Below are 24,216 nucleotides of genomic sequence, written 5' to 3'. Positions count from 1 at the left end.
ATGTAAGTGTAGTTTTTTCTTGTCGCTACAAAATGCAGACAGTAGTGAAAAGTGATAACTTTTTATCTTTTATCTAGACCTGAGATGTCCATCGCTGCTATGTTTACACTGTGTTGTGGGTATTGACCGTAGCTGTATGTATTGACTGTACACTAGTGTCTAATTACCGACGGTAGCAAGCTGTGTGTGTATTTTCTGGGATCGATGATGGTGTCTAACACTTCTGTTACAACTCATTCGAAAGTAGGTCAGATTACCGGCGTGAGAAGTTTCTCTGTGCAGGAGTCTTCACACCCTTTAAGGAAAAATATTAGAATTTCCATTGGTATGATAGATTACATACCCCACCCTCCTCCCACTTGATGAAGGCTCATGATAACCCTTGTTCTCCTTATAATTATCAGTTACTTTTTTTTTATAGCTAGGACACTTATATCCTCTGTTGAATTCGCTCCCAATCTATTAGACCTCATTAAACCAGAGAAAAGAAAACAAATGGCTGCATTTTCAATTTTCCTTTGAGCATGTATTTGGAACATCGCAATATTACAAAAGACGAGAGACACATAGTGTAAGGGTTATGTACTAAAGAATCGCTCTCGTGAGCAGTGAAATTCTGATCGATGTCTCTCCCAAGAAAATAGTTCCACCCCAACATGTCCGTCCATCATGCTATACGTACACCATGAGTAAATTTACCCTTAATTAGATAGAAACACAAATCAATCGTTCAGCATTTCCAAATTGAATATTTGATTATTTTTTTTTCTTTCTTCATTCACAAACATAGCATTAATATGGTAGAAAAATAAATGATAAAAGGTGTCAAAAAATGGTTGTGGATAATTGTTTGGTTACAGGAGGAAAAAAAATCGGGGCAAAAAGATGGTAAAATGCAGTAAATATTTTTTAGACTAAACAAATTTTTTGCTATAGGTATTTGACTCCCAGAGAACTACACACAGCCAGCAAAAATGCATTGCAAATGTTTACACAGCAATTAATATTATATATATGTATATATACAATGACCGTATGGTAAATATCGTTTATCTACAGAGGTACTGTATAGCAGATCCTCTGCAATTAACCTAGTTATTCACTTAAATCAATTAGAAAGGAAAGAATATGAAGCAATTAAATGCTACCTGATCAGAACGTTAACGCAGGCCGGCTGCACCAGATTGAACCAAATAATTCAGTATAGAGGGGGTCCTATCTATATGTAGCATATAGAGGGACATGTTGTGTATCCTGTTAATGTAAACCTATGACTGTTCCCATAGGTGAACTTATAACACATACACTGGTGACCTTATCAGTGGAATAACTTATCCAATATTATGTATAGCAGTTTTTTGTTTCTTACACACAAACTGTAGCATTAAAGGGACAGTGTGTAGACCCTTCAAAACTGCTGCACAAAATTTCAACACTAAATTATACCCAGCTTATACATTGAAAAATGATGACATCTTAATGCTTTGTAAGGAAACACTGATGTTTCATTTTTTATGTTTCCTTACAAAGCAAACACTGATGCTTCATTTTTTACAGGACACTTGATAATACTTTTTATGGTCTTATTTTGTATTAGGTAACCTCGTTATGAAAGCATTTGCTTACACAGTTTGAAACCAAAACCTTTGATTTTTTTTCCTTCTTCAATGAGTTTACAAACAACTATACCTTCCAGACCAAATTTGACAAATGTTACTTACTGGTACGCCATTTAATCCTAGAGTTGTTTTTATTAAAATGAAAGATTGTTTCTATTGTCATGGATGAATAACCATGAGCCTATTTGTTGGGTATAATCTGGGGATCTTCAGGGGTAGTTTACTGATCCTGCGAGGGATTAAGCCTTCATCCAATGTAACGACAGATCAAAGCAGCCCTTAAACATATTCACGACAGTAATTTACAATAACAGGATCAGATTGAAAGAGACAATGGCAATCACCATCTACTTCATTCTATAGTTGACCTCTATTTTGCATTAATTCAATTTATAGGATAGTCTAGTATGTTCTCATGAAGAGTTAAGAGGCGTGAACACAAAAACAAAAATATTTTTAAATATGTACCGAGCTTGTCTCAGTCATACATAAATACTAACAAAATACTCTAAAATCTTCTACTAAAGAACAAAAACAAACATTTTGAAATGATAGAATGGTGATGAGGAGGACTATATAGTCAAAGGTGAGAGGATGAAGGAAGCTATGGCGAAAGGAAAAAAAAATACACAATTCTATTTTAAATATTACATGAGATTAATATTACAGAGAATCATAAATGCCATCATGCAATATTTTCAATTTAAACACTATTCATTCTTATACTTTTTGTTTCATTGTATTTTAGAGAATGTCGAGAGAGTGTTTAAATCGCAATATTAGCGATGCGATTCAACAGTACCTTCTAAAAGCAATTTGAATTATCGGTGGAGTATTGTTTGTAAATTTCGTAAACACTAATAGTGCTATAGTTAACCTGTAAAATCATCGCAGATGTTTCTTATACACTTCAAACATTTTTAAGTTGCAAACAAAATCATCCTCCCAACTTCCCAATTGACTCCTTGTCTAAAAACTAGGTGAGTTATCCAAACAATAGAGGGTTAAAGAGAGACTCTTACATGCTTAACACTGCTGGTTGTGGTTTTTGGGGGTAAAACAAAGGGTGTTTCAACCACAAATAAAGATGAGCACAAAATAGATTGTTGTTTTGTTTAGTCTCTCAGTATACCACGTTTGATATTACCTGGAAAAGGTAAGATACAAAATAAATATTAATACATGCCCAAGGTCGATAAAATCCTCAACGTTAATGCTCCTGCGCTTAGATCAGATTGCATGCAGGAACGACTTGCAATAATTGTTACTTATCGCTAACTGGTATAAAGGATAGTAACAAGCTTCGACATTTTTTAGACAAAGAGAGACAATTCACAGAGTTTTTTGGGGGATGGTACAGATCAGACTCGCTCGAGAAACTAATTGGAGTGGAAATCCGTGGAGGAGTGGGATGTGATTAATACGCGATTCAGCAATGAAAGGCAGTAAGCTTCTTCAACGGTTCAAACAAAAGTTTCATTAAATTCATTGGCAGGTGGGAAAATAAAACCCTTGACATGCAATCTACTTCTATATCATACAAGCAACCAAAATGTTCCCTTCTTTTTTTGATGCTCAGCTTAAGACTCGGAGGAACATTAAGGAACACAAGACTAAATATGTTACAGTTTAGCCCCACACACAGAGCCGTGCAGTTGCTAAGATACCATTTACACCCATACTTTATATCATCACTCCCCTCTTTATATCATCACTCCCCTCTTTATATCTAATCTTTCCCTCCTCTTCCTATTCTTCGCAATGTACTCCAAGAAAATCAGAAATATTAAAACCATCGCCTTTAAAAGAAGACTTATAAATATTCACAAGCTATTACAATTTTCTTCAATTTTAATTTTTCCTTCAAAGGATTACTTTTAAATTTCCTTGTGAACGCTCTCCAATGCCACATGATTAATTAAGTGTTCCACTTCTTAACACAACATAACTTAAATACAATATGTTACAAAACATATCAACTTCATTTAGATCGTACCTGAATATTCAATAACATAAACTTATAGATATTCAAATTTATACCATCCTCTCGACCTAAACAACATTTTTTCTCCTCAAATACTGTGGAATCATACAACACCAACCCCCTCTTTCTCACCATCCCATGAGACTTGATGTCATAACTAAATTTTTTACAAAATTTGTCGTGAGGGGTTGAGCTTCGTTCAATATGATTATTTTTTTACTGAAATTAACTATAAAAGAGACAACAAAATTTGGGCACAGGAAGAGAAACAAAATGTCAGTAAATTCACGGGCAGGATAGATGGTCGCTGTTAGCTGCAAGGATAATGCTGAACCATCTCCAATCAAGAGGTGTTACACCAAGGTTTATTGTCTAGTATTTATTAACTGAAAATAAAAACAAGATAATGGAAGATTAGTGGACGCCCATCACGTTACAGCAACTTGGTTTTATTGTGAAGAGCCAAAACATGAAACAAAAAAGACAAAATTGCATTGTGTCATTTGAAGATTTTTAACTTTAAAAAATCCTGATATTTTAGGGCATCACAAAGCAATTTACACATCTGGCTTTATTTTCGTTCCAGAAATCAGAAAGGCTGGAAGAGATTGCTGAATATGCAACAATTGCAGGATTATACAGAATTACTGTGGAATAAGTATAATTGTTGCTGTTAATCTCAAACCTAAAGTTAACCACGATCAAAGGAACAGAATATAGATCTATGTAATAACATTCAAATGTCTTTAAATGATGGAATTAAAAAGTTACTCACCTTGTTGCTCACAAGAAAGGGTTGGCCTGGGCACCTTGAGGTTGTGTTGATCCTGCTACAGGGAGAAGAGGTGGGGGCAGAGATGGTTCCCCAGCTGCAGGGAAGCTAGTGTGAAAGGACCCTGTGGGTACAGTTGGCTGCTGGAAAGGTTGCTGTCTCATTTGGTTAATAGTTGGAGCAGGTGCCCTCTGCTGATGGAAGGGATTAGATGCCGGGGGTTGCATGGCACCGCCAGTCACAGCAGTCATTAGGAATGGATTACTGGCGGTCAGGGCCGGTCCATTGCTTTGGGTTGGTCCTACCAGAGAATCCAGATTGACCAGACTGGAATTTGCTCCTAGAAAGTCCTCCGGCTTGGTCTTCATCTGTGGCTGTAGGCCTCCGTTAGTCTGGAGAGGAGGGTAGGAGGGTGGTACAGTATGAGTTGTCATGGCGATGGAAGATGACATGAGCCCTTCGTTACGGAGGAAATCAAACTCGGAGTCTGGATCCTGAGGTGGCTTCATTGGTACCGATGCACTGGGTGCCCAGGGATCATGCACTGGCTGCATGGCCTGTGGAGTACCCCAAGGATCAGGCTTAGGGACTGGCTGTTCAGACGGTAGGGCAGCAGGATCGCTAGACCAAGGATCCTTTGCGGCGAGAGCTTGCTGTGAAACGGATGTCTGAGATGGACCCGACCCCCAGGGGTCATTTACAGAAATTGGAGCACTGACCGTGGCAGCAGGTACACCCCAGGGATCATTACCAGGGACACTCGGCTGAAGATCTGCCCCCCATGGATCTGCCTGAGGGGTTGGCTGTTGCGGTGTCTCGACCAGATTGAGTAAAGTCGATGTGGCTTGTTCGTGTGCCAGCTATAGAAATGACAATGGGTGGGTGGGGCATTAGTTAGAACAGACTTTATCTTTCTTAGATGAGATATTTTAAAAACCACAAAACCAAAGTGTAGGAAATTGTCACAAGAACTAGAACATAATGTTGACAAATTAGGTGGTTTGAGTTCAACAAAACATCTATCAGATGCTCCTTCATTCCCACCCCCCTCCCTCCCTCATCCGCTTCCACTGTCAGCAATTTAACACTTTATTTAGGTCACAAAATTAAACATAACTTATATTGCAGTTTACATAAATCTAGACATGGGACAACTATGCTAAATATTTTTCAACATTCAACAAAAACGCAAGTAATGTTTCTCTTGTCTATGAACACTTCATTTGATGCAAGACTTACCCCATTGTGCTACCAAACAGCTACAAAGAATGTACCGAGTCAAATAACAATCTGGTTTAAATATCATCGGGGAGGGGAGGGAAGGACAGGGGTGGTGAACCCACACCCCTTTCAATCCCACACAAAGAAAAAAGGGTGCCCCCTACAAGGGAATCCCCCCCCTGAGGGCCATATTCCCATCCCTTTTTAAAATCCTGGATTCACCAATGTTAACAAGTTGACTCTTGACTTACTTCGGGGTCGTCTGCACTTTCTGACAGCGCCATCTGAAGTCTCAAATCGTCATGTTTCTGCTCTTTCTCCGACTTTGCTGCTTCTTCCTTGCTCATGGCGATCGCAAGCTGTAACTGGAGCTCCTCTTCTCCTGCTGTCTGTGGCCTGGCCTGCTCCATCTCAGAGGCAGGAGGAGCCCCTTGGGAGGGAGAAACAAATGACGCATCAGAAACTGGAGATTAGAATATGAAATGAGCTTGATGCTAGCTGACATAACCATTGGTTACATCAATAGGGTGCTTATCTTAAAAAGTGCTGTGAATAGGTTATAATTGCGAGGCACTCAATAACTTGGGTCAGACTACTGTGCTCGATATACAAATTTTCAGTTGACATTGATCATTGTGACAACCCTTCAATTCATTATCCTCCTATACAGTGAATGTCTCCTTTGGACAGTACACACACTACCATGTTAGGCTATAGAGGGTGTGAACAACAACTTTTCACATATAGGCATGTATTCTTCCCAGAGTTTTGCAAAATGTATGTTTGAGATAATCATAACTCCTTTTCAACACAGCATCTTGAATTATGCTTTTTCTTACGTATCAAGTGAACTTAAAGTTAAAAATTTGCTGTATGTAGAAATATAACCCATTAATGTAATTAAAATTGACGTATTGTAAACTAGAAATGTAGTCTTCCTAATTACAGGTTTATACATGTTTAACAATCTATCAATCTATCTATCAAGCAATGCTACAGAGTTGTTCCTACCTATCTTTAACAATAGCTTCTACACAAAAATCTCCACAAATATCTCATTGAAATATTTCATTTGTTTAATTTTTTAATCAACATCAACAAAGTCCTTTATCAAACAAATTTTTGATGTCACTGATTGTGTCTGAGTAGGTATTATTTTTCTCAAGCACAAAATTTTGTTTGCATTACGTTTGAAGGGGAGATGAATGTGCTAGTTCTGACAGAGAGGTACTGCCCGGGCCCTTTCCCTACCCCTGTTAGATAGATGACTAGCCCCTGGAAGATAGATGACTTGGTAAACACAATAAGACAAAAGCAGCCCTTACTTTCTGGATTTTGTGTCTCATCAGCAGCAGGTTTCCCTATTTCTACTTCATCGCTGCCTGCACTGCCGACTGCCTGAGAGGCCATCGCAAATCTCTCCTTGGCTTTCAGTGCCCTCTCCCTTTCTGTCTTTAGCCTCTCGTCATCTTTCAGTAATGATACCATGGCCTTGGACTTCTCTCGGACGTTCAACCCTTGGTCTTTACCATCTTTGTCGTAAAACTGAAAATCTTTAAGAGTCTGAATAGCGAAAATGTTCTCCTTGCACTGTTGGGCTACACGCTCTGACCCTGTCTTTATGATGTAATCTAAGAGCACCAGAGCCTTATAGACGTGCCGCCAATTTTTACCGTGGTCGTTAATACGCTTCCAGATCATCGTCATGATCTCCGAAAAGGCGACCACGTTATAGGTTAGATCAGCTACATCTGACATCAAGGAACTTGAAGGCCCCCATGGATCATTGGAAGTGGCCTCTCGGACCTTGACTTCAGCGGGGCTATAGTTATTCACAACATTTTTCATTTTCCTCATGGTGGACATAGTTTGCGTTTATTCCGTTGTCTAGAAAAGATGGGAACAGGTCCCTTACAAGAATGAGCTTGCCAATCACTGCGGAGGTTGCTTGGATCTGCAAAGAAAAATTGATCGCTCTAGTGAAAAGTGGACATTACAGATTTTGCAATATTTTGTGGAGGGTGTCATCTCAGAACTGTGAAAGCAAAATGGGCTGGATGTTTACTTAACCGGTAAATAACACACTTGACTGAATAATAATCGAGTTGAGATAAGATTAATATTGAAAGACGTTATTAATAAATACAATGCAAATCTGCTAAAGTTTAAATTGAAGAAGACTGAAGCTTGGAGTATCTGTCTGAAGGCATAGATTTGCGCATAATCTGGTCATAAATTTGTAACAATCAAGCCCTGTTCATGATTCTTGCTTCTTTCCTTGTGTCAATAACAAAAATCTTGCAATCACATGTTATCTGATCATCTGAATAAATAAAAGCTGAGTATTAATCCTACAAAATCCCTTCAAAGCATTCCATAACTGTAATTATTAAAATTAATAACTCTACATGGAACTGTATGCATTGAATTAATTTCTTAGGTGAGAAAATTTTGGACTCACATCCATGCATTGCACCTCTTATAATTTAACAGTTAGGTAGCTAATATGATTTGTACTTAAGTTTTAAGTTTGACTGTTTCATATTCTCATTTAGAATGCTTAATGGATAATTCCTGTTTTCTATAAACTTACCCTTTTTCTTTTTTCTTAAGGAATAATCTGTCGTCTGGGATGGCTTAGACCTATGTGTAATAAACCATCCAGACCAAACACTGGTAACCAACATTGACAGCTTAGCAGTGATATCATAATCAGTCAAATTGATTTGCATTGGTAATGCCAATGGTAGGACTAACCCAACAACGGATTGAGCAATGAGAAATTGTCAGTTTAAATATATGACATAACAACACATTGCTGTTTCTTGTTGTTGTGATAATTCGTATTGTTAGGAACGCCTATTGCACCTACGCTATAGTGACTAACTTGTTATACATTCCAATATATTGTTCAACATGACTGAGTATGACTAACGGTTAAATGATACTATTGTATTGGTAATAAGAATGAGGCCTCAGTTGGAACTTGGAATATAACATTTAGGCCTTTTTCCCTTCAAATTTCAATGTTCCACATACCAATGAGTGCCTTTCGATACATTGTTTACATGAAAACATGAATACTTGGTACCTGACGTGTGCCGGTACAATAACTTCGTGTACATTCGGCCTACCGTAAGGCCTATCATATCAACGTTAGGCAGGCCTAACCAAGTAGTACTAGTAGTAAGTGTAACACCATAATCTCCTATCATTCATTACCAACCGTGTGTTATAAAGAATTCGAAGAGGGGCCGATACTGTACAGTGTACAACTATTACAGGCCTAAGCACGGACACTCCTCCTAGCGTTCGGATCTCTTAATCTGTGACATGAGAGTTACAAACCTTAAAAGTTGTAAAAACCAACAGACCTTGGTGGATCTAACTGTCCTTTGCAAATTTGTCAAGAAAAATATCAGATCAAGCGATTAATGACAGTTTTCCTGGTTGTGGTAATGGTGACCAGATTTTCTTCTGCGTGAATGGATTCACAAAGTGATGGCGCTATAAATAATTATTTTGAGAAAAGAAATCCAACCGACGGATACGACATTCACCAAAGATCTATAGGCGCCCAGCCTGGTTGAGAAAGCAATCTGTGGTAAATATCTAAGAAAGATGGTGGGCGGTAGCCATCTACTTTTCTAGAGACTTCGATACTAAATATTATTTCTATTTATTACTTATCACAGTAATACGTCCTTCTTTACTCCATTGAAGGAGACAGCTTTCGGGTTTGATCCCGATGTGGAGGTTATACATTGTTTTCACATTATAGTATGAATAAATTATTTTGCCATTTTGGCTAATTCAATTCTGTAATTTAGTCATTTTTTGGCACCAGGAATGAATCATGAGCAACACCGCCAATTCCCCTAATATAATTTGTTGGCGGTCGGACTACCTCTAGTTGGTGTAATATCTTTGTTATTGATGACGCAATTTGGATTATTTTTCTTGATGATGATTCCAAGAAAACGACATCTCCAACATATCTTGTTGAATGTTGATGTACAGAAAATGTTTGTCACTCTTCATTAAAGTAAAGCACAGCAGAAGAAGAAGTACCATCACTTTAAATTGCATCGTGGGTTTAGTCCATATTTATATGTGTTTTAATGTAGAAAGTCTGTAATACTGGGACAAAATGTTTATTTCGTGAATCTAGTATCATTACCATTAATCAGGCATGCTTATCGTAATCGACTCCTGACTTATTTGAGGTTTTCTTGCTACAACAAACTAGATTAGCCACGGAATGTATATTAAGTGGCAAGTAGGCTAGGCCAGCTTGAACTTTGAACTTAAAGCCATCATGCGTAGGAACTAGGCAGATGTCCTACCTCTTCTCAGTCCCCTATCTTAGTTTGGCCCAAATGACTTTTGAGAACCTTTTTACTCTGTGTGTTGTTGGTCCTAAATGGATGCATGTGGAAGCAATCCTACAAGAGCAGGATGACAGTCACATGTGCCAAAAAGGGAAGGGGGGGGGGGATGGTTCCTCACATCTGATCATTATTCAGGTTGAAATAATTCAGGTAGGGGAATTTTGCATTGAGACCGGGAAGAATTGGGCTGGTGTACAATCCCTCCTTCCCCCTGTGTTTTCAACCTCACACAAACCTTGCATTGAGGGATATTCATACTTAGGCATAGACCTAACTAAGTTCTAGTTGAAATATACCTCAGAATGCATCATTTGACCTCTCAATGTTTTGGGAGGGGGGGGGGGGGGTCCCCAGATCCCCATACATGAGAGTTGACCTTAGTAGCACTCCTCCTTTATAAAATACTTCATTTGCAACTGGCCCTCCCATAACAATTCAAGTCACAACCTGAATTTGGGTGTTTCTTACTAGTTATTAGCAGAATCTCGCATGTAGAGCTACTTATATATACCTATTTTATTACATTTGACTTCTAAAATTTTAATTTTTATATTGTACATAAAGTGTTGGCTTTAATGACCCCATGGCAACTGCCCTCTTTTACAAAATCCTTCTATACGCCACGGACCATTCCACAGAAGTTTATCCCCCTACCTTAATCAGACTTCATTCAAGGAAGAGTTGAACAGTTACTTGGTTTATAAGTGGCTTTGAAAATTTCTAAATTGTTTTGGGGGTTTGATAGAAATTTACTTCCTCTCACTTTATTGGAGATAAAGTGTATCTTTTCCAATTGCATTATGGGGGTCATCTTTTCTAGTTTAGTGTTAAAAATATGTAGATTTTTTTTTCCAGATTTACAGAGATGTCGAGTCATCTGGCAGCTTGCGGCAGTATTAGGAGATTAAATATTTGAATTGGTTGCTCTGTGTATGCTAATACTTATGTTGTAAATTGGATCTGGTAAGGAACCATATATACTTTAAATTATAGACGAGCTGTTAATTCATCTTCTATCCTTAATGTCAGAAATTTAAATAACGTTTTAATTTGTTTTTCCATTTTTTGTAACAGTTTGCAAATATAATCAAACCAATGGAAAAGAAAAGTGGTCATGATTTCTGGCAGACGAGTCTTGGCGGAGCGAAATACGTTGTTGCTCCAATGGTTGCCCAGAGCGAGTTACCATGGAGACTCCTGAGTCGTCGTCATGGAGCCCAGTTGTGTTACACTCCCATGTACCATTCTCATCTATTTTGCAGGGATGCAGCTTACAGAAAGGTTGCTATGGAGACAAATGGTGAAGATAAACCTTTGATTTTTCAGGTTTGTAACAAAAATCTTTGTAAAATACGTCAGGGATGCGGTGACCAAGTGTTTCAAACCCTTGAGCAATATTTTAAAATTGATAATATGTGTGGTCATTGCAATGAATGAATGACAATGAATAAAAAAGTCATAATTAGCTTTTCCTTCTTTTGATAATCATTCCTATTTTTGTAGTGCATTACATGCAACTACTTTTAATCGTTCAATTTCTGTTCAAAGTCTGATAAACATGTGAGGCAAATATTATCATGATAAACTAATTCCAGTTCATAAGATTGTTCTGCACAATGACTTTCAAGAACAACTTTTTAAAATATTGAAAAAGGTAAGTGCTTTGCAGCAAAAGGAAACAATTTAAATAACTGTCTGATGGGGCTTTCAATGATCCATGTTGCTATTCTATCTTCTGTTTAAAACTGTCCAAGCAACAGGCTAATCTGCTATTTAATTTTGAAACCATCAGTTCTGTGCTAATGATCCAGATGTATTCTTGGAAGCAGCTCGACATGTGGAACACATTTGTCAGGGTGTGGATCTAAATCTTGGATGTCCTCAGGGTATTGCCCGCAGAGGTGAGCTGCATCACAGATGCTTAAGTTTTACTCATACGATTCATATGATCTCATGTGTTTGATCAAGTTTTCAAGAAAGGTCTTTGCTCATAAAAATAAAGTTACGAAAGACATACAGTAGTGAGCAATTATTCATTTGGTCTTTGACATACTTAAAACAGTTTTGACAAATCTGCAGAGTTTCTCTCAAAGTAAGTGTTTCCGTCACAAGTAATTTGTGACTTATCATTTAGCCTCTGAAGAAGATCCTGCTAGGATCGAAACATCAGGCCAACTTACTTTTACACACAAGTAATTTGTTTCGGATTTCATGTAAAGTTTGCTGAATGTGTTTCTCCTGTTACATTTTTCATTAATGACACAATCATTTATTATTATTCACATGAAAGGTGAAGGAATTATGTGCACATTTGCTTTGCTTTCTCAGGTCACTACGGTGCATTTTTGCAGGACGAATGGGATCTCGTCTTTAAGATAAGTAAGTACACATCCATGCCATCACCTCTTTGATTTACATCTTGATGCTATTTGGAAAGCACAGGAAGGTAATTCCCTGAACACTGAAACTGCGAAGTCTTGATATAAGCCATTGTTCCTCCATGATCATCACTTGGACTGGTTTTCAAAATGAACTCCTGTTGGCTTCCCAACCAACCGTTGGGATTCACTGAACTATTTTTCTTTTCTTTCCCTTTCAGTCAACCATGCTCACAAGAACCTTTCCATTCCAGTGACATGTAAGATCAGGGTCCTTGAAACTTTAGAGAAAACTGTTGAATATGCAAAGATGTTAGAGAGAGCAGGAGCTCAGATAATCACTGTCCATGGCAGAACTAGAGAGATGAAAGGACAATTAACGGGTCTGGCTGACTGGAATCTCATCAAGGCAATAAAGTAAGGAATAGTCCGAGATACTTTTGTTGATTAGATTATATTAGGGAAGCACCGTATATCCGGTCCGGCCGGACTATCCGGCCGGATAGTGAGCAATTATCCGGTTCCGGCCGGATATTTTTCAAAATCCGGCTGGATCTTTTTCAAAATCTGGCCGGATCTTTTTCAAAATCTGGCCTGAATTATTCCTTAAAAAGGTGTTGGTATTAACTTAAATCAATGTAAACTATTTCCAAAAATTAATAAAAACATTCAAAGTAAGGAAAAATTAGGTTTAACATGTTTAATTTAATTTTCTCAATGGTCTGACCCACTGTTTTCTAAAGATTAACCAAAATAATACTCCTTGTTTCATACTTCTACTTTTGAATGATTTTCTTTTGTGTAACGAAAAAATTCGGTTCCGGCCGGATTTCATGTACTATCCGGCAAAATCCGGTTCAGGCCGGATCCAAACATTTGGATCCAGTGCATCCCTAGTTTATATGGTAATTAGCAAATGGCAGTCCTTTAGTAGACACAGGAAGTCATATGCCAGCCACTTGACTCACCCAACATTACAGTTAACCATTCTTTCATAGATGATGGTGTAGAGAAACTTCTGTCGAAACTAAGAAGCTGGTCCTATTTAGGAACATATGATGGTTTTTAACTCGTATCATGGGACCATCTTTTCATCATCTGAAATTTATCCTCCTTGAGGATCTGGGTATCAAGAATGTTTGATTGCCAAGAAGTACTTCACAGTGTTTGTATGGAACAGGTGAATCATTTACTTGATCGTACCGAAGAGTGAATGGTAATTAGTCAAGTGCCCTATGATGTTGTAACTTTAATGATTGAAAAAAGTAACCAGCAAGTTTAAGCCATTTCAAATGATTCCAGTTGCCTGTAGATCTTGTTTCCTCCTTCCATGACCAGGGAAGCTGTGAATGTTCCAGTGTTTGCCAATGGTAACATCCAGTCTTTGGTGGATGTTGAAAGATGCCTGGAGGAAACAGGAGTAGATGGAGTCATGTCTGCAGGTAATACATCCTACATCAGAGCAAAAATTTTATTTTAATATTTATTTTGGATACTATTCAATGTTTACTTCACAAAGCAATGTAGTGCATGACAAGTTAAAGGCATTGAAGACTCGCTCCAAACCGCGTGCCTTCGTCTTTAATAAGTTAACTTTCCGTTGCTTGCAAGTGAAGCTTTTCTCTTGTCGCTACAAAATGCAGACAGTAATGAAACGTGATACCTTGTTATCTGGACCTGAGATGTGTATCGCTGTATCGTTTGTACACTGTGCTGTGGGTATTGACCGCAGCTGTATGTACTGACTGTACACAAGTGTCTAATTACCGACAGTAGCAAGCTGTGTGTGTATTTTCTGGGATCGATGGTGGTGTCTAACACTTCTGTTACACCTCATTCGAAACTAGGTCAGATTACCGGCATTGGACGTTTCTTTTTGCCCGAGTCTTCACACCCTTTCAGTACTACCTGGACTATGTAAAGTTGGCATTGGTTGGGCGATATTTGCTTTTTAATGTCACGATAAATAGTTCAAAAATTATCGCGATATTTCGATAATTTTTTCTTGTTGTTTTTAATGTGTTCGCGAACACACTAAAAACAACTGCCGATTTCCTTCCGGTGTTTTCGCGCAGCAAACACACCGAGCATAATGGCGTGGGGTTCAGGGCCCGCCTTAGAGACCGATGGAGTCAAGAGGTGGAACCCCTTGTGGGGGTCCAGGGGCGAAGGCCCCAGGAAAAGTTAAGTATTTTTGCGTGTCTGGCGATAAAAAAATTCACAATTGAGGATTCAAAATACTGACTAACTTTATGAATTTAAATAGTCACGAAACTGATGAAAGTATTAAAATGACAAGTTAGAGTTGTTATATTATGTGATAAAATGAAAAGAGAATTAATCTGTCTTACAATCTTTATAAAGTTTAACTTACAAAACTGTCGATATTATGAAACAAACTACGTTCGGCAAAGCCCCGTTTCTAGACTGCCTAACAATCAGTTTACAACTGCAGTGTTTAACCGTACTTAAATATCACGGTAGGCTACAATGTGCTTCAAATTTTCTCAGGTACCTTGCAAAACAACCCCCTGTCTAACACCTGTTTGTTAACAGTTTTGGCACTGTTCCAAAAAAACTTTTCATGGAGTAAACTTTTTTGGCTCCACTCTAGAATTAATTAGGTCAGTCAGTAAAGGATCCGTAAAGTTATGCGAAATATTATCTAAGACGTTCAAGGAAAGTAGGTAAATATCCCCGTAACATTAAGGTAAGTAAAACACACCTCAAGCCAACCGACTCCTCCGCATGAACAAAACAATCTATTCCCCATGATACACGAGGCACAGTCTATACCATACAGACATAGCACGATATCAAGGCCCCAATAGCTACAGTATGGCCATCTTTATGAAAGTAAACCTTGTAATTCCATGTTTTAGGCCACCAGGCGTGATTAACTTAATGCTAAATATTGTTTCCATGTCCTTGTAGAAATCGTCAACTTCGCAAAATACAATTAGTTGTGTTTTTGTTGTTACGTGAGATCCGTAACCGACGAAGTGGTTAGGCTATTTACTATACACTTAACTATGGTAGGATATTATTATTATTTTTTTGGTTGGAAATTCTAGAAAATACTTGCTTTCCCCCGCTTTACACCAGATGTGGTCTTCTGGTTTATTCATAAATGGGTGTACTAGAGCCTTGTTTACATGACACTTGTTGCATTTAGCACGATATGCCAGTTTCGCGTGAATTTTTCGAAAGTATTTTGCTCGATCTTTCGTAAAATTAGAAAGGTGTACCAACTTACTTTTCGTACACAATTGGTAGTTTCTCTAGTGATTTTCAGTTGTGTTCTCTATACAGTCACATTGTAAAGAACAGGTTTTTACGAAGTTCAAAAGTCAGTAAATGAAGTTGATAAAATATTTCTTTTCAACTTTCTTAACCATGGAATGATAGAATAACATTTACACATAAAACGGAGAATTTTTTTTCTACATCTATTTCAAATTTCTTTCACAAGAAATTATCGTCATTTGTTCAATCCTCAAAAAATATCGTCTTGAAAAAAAATTATCGCGATAATAATAATTTTCGATATATCGCCCAACCCTAATTAATATTTTCCATCCTAGCAAGATTGGAAGTAGATTAAAATCTTGCCATTTCTTAATGCTCAGTCACTGGTCCGTGCCATGAACTGTCTGCTAAAGTTGTTTTCTCTGTTCTCGCTTCGTGAAATAGATAAACAGTCAATATTGTCTTCTCTTTCTCTTTTTCTATCGTTCACTTCCATCTGAAGTTATGAAGAAATAAAAACTTTGACATTTTGACTTCTTTGACAGAGGGCAACCTTCACAACCCGTACCTCTTTAAAGGGAAATATCCGACCGTCTGGGAAGCGGCCGATGAATACCTGGAGTTGGTGAAGCAGTTTCCATGTTCAATGTCAACGATCCGATCACATCTATTCAGGCTTTGGCATCATACGTAAGTTAAAATCAGAATCTATCTGTCAAAATCAAAGAGTTTCTTAAACCAGATTAGAATAGCAGCTAAATGATTTCTGTTTGGTATAGGCATCATATGCAATGTTGTTACTGTTTACTTGTCAATCTTTCAATGTAGTAAATATCTGTTCAACCAGATGTAGTAGTTTCATATAACAAATTAACTTGTATAGAGAATTGTTGCAATAAGCCATGGCGATTGGCTCAGCAATTAAACGTATCAAATATGAGTAGCAATTTGCTATGGGAATTAACTGAAATAGCAATTTTATTGTAGCAATTAATGGTGGTAATTAGATGCAGCATTCAGATTAAAAGCAAGTTGTTTCTCCCAAATGCACAACCCAAGTACACTAGTGTTGCTGTTACAATTGCAATTAAGACACTGGCTGTGCTAATTTCACAGCCTGCAAGAAATCCAACCATCAATAGGATTCTCTCACAAATACTTCATGTTTTTTTGAAAGTTTGGTTTATTACTCTTGTAAAAGTTGCAGCATTGTTACATCTGCAGATAAGGGAAACCTATTTGTTGAAAGCTGTTTAGATTAGCAATCATCTATTTGTGTTTTACTAATGATTCGTAAGATGTTAAGTGATGTGTGTGGGTTAATAATTATTCTGATGCAAGGTGATATCAAGACGTAAATTTACTTATTGAAGATCAGTATAACGTACCCAGCATATCATTACATAATATGCCAAACTTGCTAATGAATAAAGTTTCTTTGTTTATCACATTTTTTTTGTCTTTATAGGTTAGAAAAACATCAACAACTCCGCATACCTCTGTCCAAAGCAAGGACTCTGGAAGACATGGTCGCTGTCTCTCAAGAGGTGAAGAAATGTTGCATGGAGGATGTTAATGAGGGAGATGAAGAAAAGCACAAAGATGGAAAGGTTCAACCGTATTGGTTATGCCAACCATACTTTAGACCAAGGTTTGTATATCTAAGACCTTTGTGTAACAGGGATGGGGGGGGGGGGAGCTTTACATAATACCTTACACCTTGCTAGGCTAGGCTACATAATGACTTACATATATAAATAACATTAGGCCTAGGCTACTGTAGGTTTAAGATACCTTGTGTGTATTTATTGCTCTTGCTCCCACAGATGAAGCTGTACATAATAATTTACATGTTGCTAGGCTACATAATAGCTTACATATATAAATAACGTTAGGCCTAAGGCTAGGTTTAAGTTACCTTGTGTGTATTTATTGCTCTTGCTCCCACAGATGAAGCTGCACATAATAACTTACATGTTGCTAGGCTAGGCTACATCAGGCGCGTATCCAGGATTTTCAAACCCGGGGGGCGCGAATTACTATCTAAGCGGAGCGCCACCATCGGTTGGCGCGCAGCGTACAAGAAAATTTCTTGTTTTGAAACCCCCCCCCCCCCCAGATCACCGGAAACGGCACTTCTCGGGCTTGAAATGACCAACCAGATGTACACTTTTTGCCTGAGAACCAGGTATTTCCTAATAGTTTTTTTTTCCCCATCCATAACCTTTTTGAAGTTTGTCAACCCGGCACACATCATGTTCGACCTGATGGCATCTCCTGTGGGTCTTTGCTTTTGTAGGTGATTCTACGTCGCGGCCCACAATACCCGTCAGCCCCACTTTTCAAGGTTTTAAGCCCCATATTTGTTCAGAATTTGAAAATTCACATTTCTAGTGAATAAACTCACTTCAAAACATACCCATAATGTTGTACAAAATTTCATCTATGGACAACCAATATAGAAAAACTTCCTTGAACCCCTAACAGAGCGGTCAAAATTGCACGAGTAGAGGAAGGTGTGATGCAGAATGTTGGTCAGAAATTTTCTAAAATTCAGACACAGTTAATTTATTGGTGTACAAACATTAAAACCTGTTATAACGGCTATTATAAAACTTGGTTGAAGGAAATGAAAAAATAGCAGATATTTCCGAAAGCGAACACTACACACATAGGCGTAGGAGGCGCGGCGGCAGTGGCGGAGCTAGGGGTATTGGTCAGGAGTGGCGAGAATGGTCTGTAGGACCGCTTTCGACACTATCTAAGCGGAGCGCCACCACTGGTTGGCGCGTAGCGTACAGAAATTTTTTGAATAAAGATACTCCCTAGATCGCCGGAAATGACCCTTTCCGGGCCTGGCTAATTTGCAGATAAACGAAGAATAAGGTGTCATCGCCAAATTACACCAACAAAATGTGACAAATGTCAATAAGTAGATGATAGCGCAATAAAAAAGTCAATAATCTAGAATAAGTAAAAAGTGGTAAAGAGCTGAAAAAGGCGCCAGCAGTCCATTTGAGTCCGTCAGGGGGGGGGGGGGCATCCGACCCCCGACCGTATGGACGCTCCGCCACTGCGCGGCGGGGGTGCAGCCCCTAATTCGCCATTACTAATGTAAAAGAGAGTTTTGACATAATTGGACCTCCATGCTTTTTATACATCTACATGAGACATGTCGTTGTTCACATTAGCATCCCGCGGTATACTGCGCAATTTGAACGGACCGTACGGTACATGATGGCATGCGATGTAATAACCGATGCTTACTTATATGATATTAACATGAACACGTTGAACGCGCGCGAAGCGCGGAAAAATTTTTGGTTATTTTTTCAGTCAAGTCGGACAGTTTTGAGGCTTTTCATCCTGGAACGCCATTTTCATGCTCACTGATATGATGTGATATCTGCTATTTGCGTTACAAATTTGAACAGGCGCGTAGCGAGGAATTTGCCAAGGGAGGGGCGAAGCCTGTAGGCAAATTATCTAAGCGTAGCGCCACCATAGGTTGGCGCGAAGCGTACAAGAAAATTTTGGCCGAAAATGCCTCCCAGATCGCTGGAAATGGCACTACCCAGGACCATTTGTTAGCGCGAAGCGTACAAGCAAATTTTGGCAGAAAATGTCTCCCAGATCGCTGGAAATGACACTTCCCAGGCCTTGTAAGTTGCCTCTAAGCACTTTCTATTTTGAAATTACTTAGCGATATCGTTTAAAAAAATGCTGAATGGGGGGGGGGGCTGGCGGTCGCCCCCATCCCAAAATGCGTCATGTTCCCCGACGACACGGTCGAGTTCGAGACCAGCCACAGTTGGTTTCATAGCACAATTCTACACACGCGTTATGATAGACCATATATAGTACATATATAGATCATTAGTGAGAGAGGAAAATGGAAACGCCAAAAAATGGAGTTGTCGGTGTAAGGGGTAGGGTGAGTCACACTTTTACGAAATCATTGATCCGTCACTGGCTACCCTTCAGCGCTGTAATGATGTCACTGTTCCTCTTTCTCTCCCCGGTGTCTTCGCGTTTTTCTTTTACTCCCTCCTTTTCTCCTTTTTCTCTCTTTCTTCTTTTTCTTTTCCCTTCCTTCCTCTCCTCCTCCTCTTTTTTCCCCTCTTTTTTCCTTTTTTCTTCTCTTTTTTTTCTCTCCTCTTTTTCTTACCCGGGGGGCGGGCGCCCCCAACGCCCCCCCCTGGATACGCACCTGTACATAATAACTTACATATATAAATAACGTTAGGCCTAGGCTAGGTTGAAGTTACATTGTGTGTATTTATTGCTCTTGCTCCCACAGACTAATGCACGTTGGTTAATTTTATACTAGGATTACTAGGATACTAGTATTTTTGAAAAAGGTTAATAGTAAAGTTGGACCTTTGTCTATCTTAGACCAAGGTTTTTCTTCTGACTGATATTTGCTGACTTGAAATAGCTGCTTGTGTATTTCTGACCCAAGTCAATGCAAATTATGGTATTTGAAGATTTAACTATTTCATGTACAGTATTTCTGTCCTTTGCATTGGTTCAACTTTGAAACCATCCAATCAGTTACACTTATCATCAAACCATGTTATAAAAAAAAACATTGTGTAGTCTCCACAGTCCTCAGTTGCTTAAACTCTTTCGACTGAAATTTCAACAGCCTATAGTTATTCTGCACAAACTGCTGCACATCAGTTTAAAAGATAGGTTTTATTCATATCATAATTCTTCATACTTCGTTTTGAGGTGATTTTATGTCCGCGTTTAGATTCATGGTTTGTATATAAAGATCTATTTCATGTTTTTTAATCAGTCCGGAAGAAACCCTCAAAAAAGTCGAAGCAACAGCTGCAAAGAAGAGAGCCATGGAAGAATTCAGCGAGAAAGGAGAGGACAATACTATCACGGATTCATCCCAACCTCAAAGTAAATCTTCACGAAAGAAAGGTTTGCATCTATGAAGAAATATTTTAGGCAGAACTTAAGGTTTGATATTTTATAGCTCCAGAAATAGAAAAGTTTTAAAGCTTGTAGTATTTCTATAGCTGCTCCGGTTTTCAGCATACTCTCCTTGCAAAATATGCTGTATCTCTGGATTGCTCCTTTAAGACTCTTGAACGGACAAAACCTAAAAGCAGGATATCTCAGAAACAGAAGTGTGTTTGCAAAGTGACATAATTTACATGTTGTTCACCCATGCATTTCAGGTCAACAGAGGTCAAAATGTGAAATGTTGCAAACTTGATTTTTCGAGAAGGGAACTTTTCGAAAATTTCATACTTAGCATGCCTTATTCAGATGAGTGAAAGTTCAAGGTCAAATCTCAGCAGAGGTCAAATTGCAAAACTTTATATGCCAAAGATCTCAAGTATCTCAATTTAGACAATATTTGTGTGACCATGGTGGCTTGCTTTAATGATGTGCAACAAGTCAACAGAAAGTTTGCTAAGAAAGCTAGCTGGTAAACTGCATGTTAAGAAAGATTAATAACCTATTCTGTCGAACAATTGCCAATATCAAATACCTCTGGCTACATTAACAATTCATTCAGCATTACTATCATGGCAAATAAACTTTTGTGTGAGAAGGGAGATTCTTGTACCCTTCTCCCCCCCCCCCACCCCTTTTGACACGTACCGACCTCACTTTACATTAATCATTGTAGAAGTAAGGACTCTAGCTGATGCACTGATCGTAACAACCTCAATAAACAAACATTATGATCTATCTCCTTGTTAAACGCATTTTAATTTTAATAGGTAAAGCCATTTGTAGGCTGTAACAAAATTAGGTGGAATGGACAAATGAATAGGGCTAGAGTGGCATTAAAATTTGGTGGGGGAAGGGGGACAGTGGGTGGGTGGGTGGACCCCTCTTTTCTACTTTGTAGTGTTCCTAGTGAGCTAAACATTCAAGTCTAACTTGTAACAAAATTACCATATTGTGAACTTTAAACTGAGCTACTAGTATATGTTGTGCTTCTAGTAACTACCATTTTTTTTGTTTCTTTTGTTCTTTAAACCCTCTCTCGTTTTTTTTCTTCCAGTGAAATATGACCTTTGTCCTTGTGGTAATCCTTGCAGTCTTCGCTGCTCATTTAAAATTTGTAAGCAGTGCTGCAAGAAAAAGTGTAAGGCGTTACCTGCTGATTGTACAGGTAAGCATCAGTGGCCATATTGGTTTTACTTTGTTCCCATTCTCCATTACTAGCAAGACTGACATCGAGCACAAGTGAATTTTCTAGTTTTTTGCTTTCTCCTTTTATCACAATTCTCATACTACTGTGACTGTCTGTAAGTTTATGTCCTTCACAGATAATGTCTGGTTTTACTTAAATGTATCCATTAACGTTCCGGGAGGATGATCATTTCAAGTTTCTTAAAACAACTTTGACATATCCTAGGAAGCTAGCAAAATAATATTTACATTATAAAATCTGATGGTGGTGTATTTGTTGTCTCAAGGAGATAAGACAATGCCTTTTGTTATAAGATATAAAATACATGTTTCTGCATATTTTTAGAAAACAGTTTTAAACAAAGTGTGATTTATCACTTCATTTTCAAATCTAGGACACAATTTACTGATTAAAACAAGACTGGAGAGGAAACGAAGAGAAGCGGAGGAAAAGGCAAAGATAAAAGTGGATTTAAAGAATCAGATCGTGGTGGAGGATTCTTCCATTCAAGGGAAACAAACAAGTGGAGGAATTAAGAAAGAATCCGAGAGTACTAAAGGAGTAAATCACCCTAAAGTACCTGTAGACACGCTTGAACATGCCAAGGAAATCTCTACGATTAAGGAAGATATATTAAATGGAGAAAGAACTTCATTCGAAGAATCTGAGACATTAAATAGACAGAATGAATCAGATGGAACAAGCTTCACGAAAGATGAAGAAAACACTTGTGACGTTGAGTCAGTGAGATAATGGTAACTTAAAATAGACTGTTTATTGTCTTTTATTGTCTTTATCCAAAAGGAACAATCGTCCAGCAGAGATTTAGGATAGGTAAATGTTAATGGTAATCATGTTTACAATCTCATACACCCTTTTTACTGGCAGACAACCCCCCTCCCTCCCTTCCCCCACCCTTTGTCTGGATACCATCACTTGCTCGATCAAGGGTATTGCAGTAACAATAATAAAACATCCCTTGCTATTTTAGCAGCTTGAATAACAGTGGAGAGTTTTCAGATATGCGTGTTGGTAACATCTAAATCTTCTTTGTGCATCAATTATACTGCCCTCCAAGCTATCCTTCTATACTGCATTCAAGATCAAGTTCTCACCTCCCATTTCCACCCATTTCTGAGTCAGCTCAGAGTAAGCCTGTTATATGTGACAAGATCTTAAGCTTGAAGGATTTTAGCTCAGAGTAAGCCTCTGTGCAAACTTGTGTAACCTTCTATGGATCACTAAAAATTGTAGTACACTCCATTTCCCCCCCCCCTCCCCCACCCGACACCCCATTTTCTGTGTGAAGCATTGCCTTTGTTTAATTTAGTTTCGTTTTTAGAAAGTTTATTTTCATCATGGTCATAACTCTCTCAAACTAGAAATTACTTATGAAAACTTGTCACTTTTCAAATCATTTTAATCCTGAATTGCAAAATAAAACAAATTACCAATCCCCAAGCTGATTCTAAATCTGCAGTCAAGTGATCAATAATATTTCCCTCTCACCGTACCATATCACTGTACCTAACAGCTGTAAGATCTCATTGCTGATTTAAGCTAACCAAGAGGTCCAAGATTATCTGCAAAGGACCATTAAAGGTCGTTTCCTTCTGACCATTAAATACAGGCAGTAAGCTGAATTCAGTTAATCAATTTCACCACTGATCTGATCATCTATAGATGTAATGACAGAAGTAGTCAAAATATTTTCTTTCTGGTAGAAATGGGATGTCCATTCTGATGGCAGACTTAATGTGTTAGCCAATTCTGGCCTAATTTGACAAAACTGCTACAGTATTATCCCTATAAGGGAGTAAACTGGCTCCTTAAGAGCAATTGGGTCACTGATAATGATCTTGTTGACAGTTTTGTGTTTATAATCCTTCACCTAAAGATGATTTAGAAGAATCTTTGAAGAGTTAGTTTGCAAGTAGCAGTTCCCTGATATACCATGCTGCAAGACAAACATATATATAGAGTATACCAGAATAAGTTAACTATTTGAAAGCTTGTTCATCATATACCGTCAAGGCAAGTAACCACTGGGAGGGTCTTCACTCTAGTGCTTTTCAGCAATATCTCTTTGATTACTGTTTTACTTGATGTATTGAGCACAAAATAAATATATGCACAGTATTGTACCTTATCTATCTTTCTGTTGTATTCATATTTTCAGTTTTGCTTTACTTTTTGCAGCCATGGTAACAAAGAAGTATGAAAGATGACTAAATGAGAGTAACTGCCCCTATTGGATGATAACAAATGCCCCCCCCCCCCACCCATCCCTCCCTAATACTGTTTTACATTAAAATGTTGTAACATAGACACTTTTATATTCAGAAATAATTATATGTAGAAGGCAAACTTTCAAAAGTCAGCTTATCCTCCAGTTGGCCTATGTGAGTTGGAACCTAAATAGTCAAGCTGCTGGAC

The 24,216-nt window shown here is 38.2% G+C and overlaps 2 protein-coding genes across 7 annotated transcripts; one reads left to right on the top strand and one right to left on the bottom strand.

The window, feature by feature from the left end:
* Positions 1 to 504: 504 nt before the first annotated feature.
* On the bottom strand, positions 505 to 9,108 carry LOC139960572 (epsin-2-like). 4 transcript variants are annotated; one of them, XM_071959018.1, is made up of 5 exons: positions 8,971 to 9,108; positions 6,922 to 7,550; positions 5,848 to 6,059; positions 4,379 to 5,235; positions 505 to 3,989 (listed from the first exon to the last, which is right to left on the bottom strand). In XM_071959018.1, the coding sequence occupies exons 2-4, from the start codon at positions 7,460 to 7,462 to the stop codon at positions 4,387 to 4,389; spliced, it is 1,602 nt and encodes a 533-aa protein (XP_071815119.1). In that variant the 5' UTR covers positions 7,463 to 7,550; positions 8,971 to 9,108; the 3' UTR covers positions 505 to 3,989; positions 4,379 to 4,386. The 4 variants fall into 4 exon arrangements, with proteins under 4 accessions (XP_071815119.1, XP_071815118.1, XP_071815121.1 ...); XM_071959017.1 differs by having other exon boundaries at positions 8,945 to 9,087; XM_071959020.1 differs by having other exon boundaries at positions 5,848 to 6,026; positions 8,945 to 9,087.
* Positions 9,065 to 23,929, top strand: LOC139960570 (tRNA-dihydrouridine(16/17) synthase [NAD(P)(+)]-like). Of its 3 annotated transcripts, none has more exons than XM_071959016.1 (11): positions 9,065 to 9,200; positions 11,062 to 11,313; positions 11,780 to 11,888; positions 12,316 to 12,366; positions 12,587 to 12,782; positions 13,704 to 13,807; positions 16,160 to 16,304; positions 17,083 to 17,265; positions 20,416 to 20,549; positions 21,649 to 21,759; positions 22,175 to 23,929. In XM_071959016.1, the coding sequence occupies exons 2-11, from the start codon at positions 11,083 to 11,085 to the stop codon at positions 22,531 to 22,533; spliced, it is 1,623 nt and encodes a 540-aa protein (XP_071815117.1). In that variant the 5' UTR covers positions 9,065 to 9,200; positions 11,062 to 11,082; the 3' UTR covers positions 22,534 to 23,929. The 3 variants fall into 3 exon arrangements, with proteins under 3 accessions (XP_071815117.1, XP_071815116.1, XP_071815115.1); XM_071959015.1 differs by lacking the exon at positions 9,065 to 9,200 and adding an exon at positions 9,525 to 9,686 and having other exon boundaries at positions 20,416 to 20,528; XM_071959014.1 differs by lacking the exon at positions 9,065 to 9,200 and adding an exon at positions 9,526 to 9,686.
* The last annotated feature ends 287 nt before the right edge of the window (positions 23,930 to 24,216 follow it).

The sequence above is a fragment of the Apostichopus japonicus genome, chromosome 19 (assembly GCF_037975245.1).
Source record: "Apostichopus japonicus isolate 1M-3 chromosome 19, ASM3797524v1, whole genome shotgun sequence".
Classification (NCBI taxonomy): domain Eukaryota; kingdom Metazoa; phylum Echinodermata; class Holothuroidea; order Aspidochirotida; family Stichopodidae; genus Apostichopus; species Apostichopus japonicus.
This window is presented reverse-complemented; position numbering and strand designations above follow the sequence as displayed.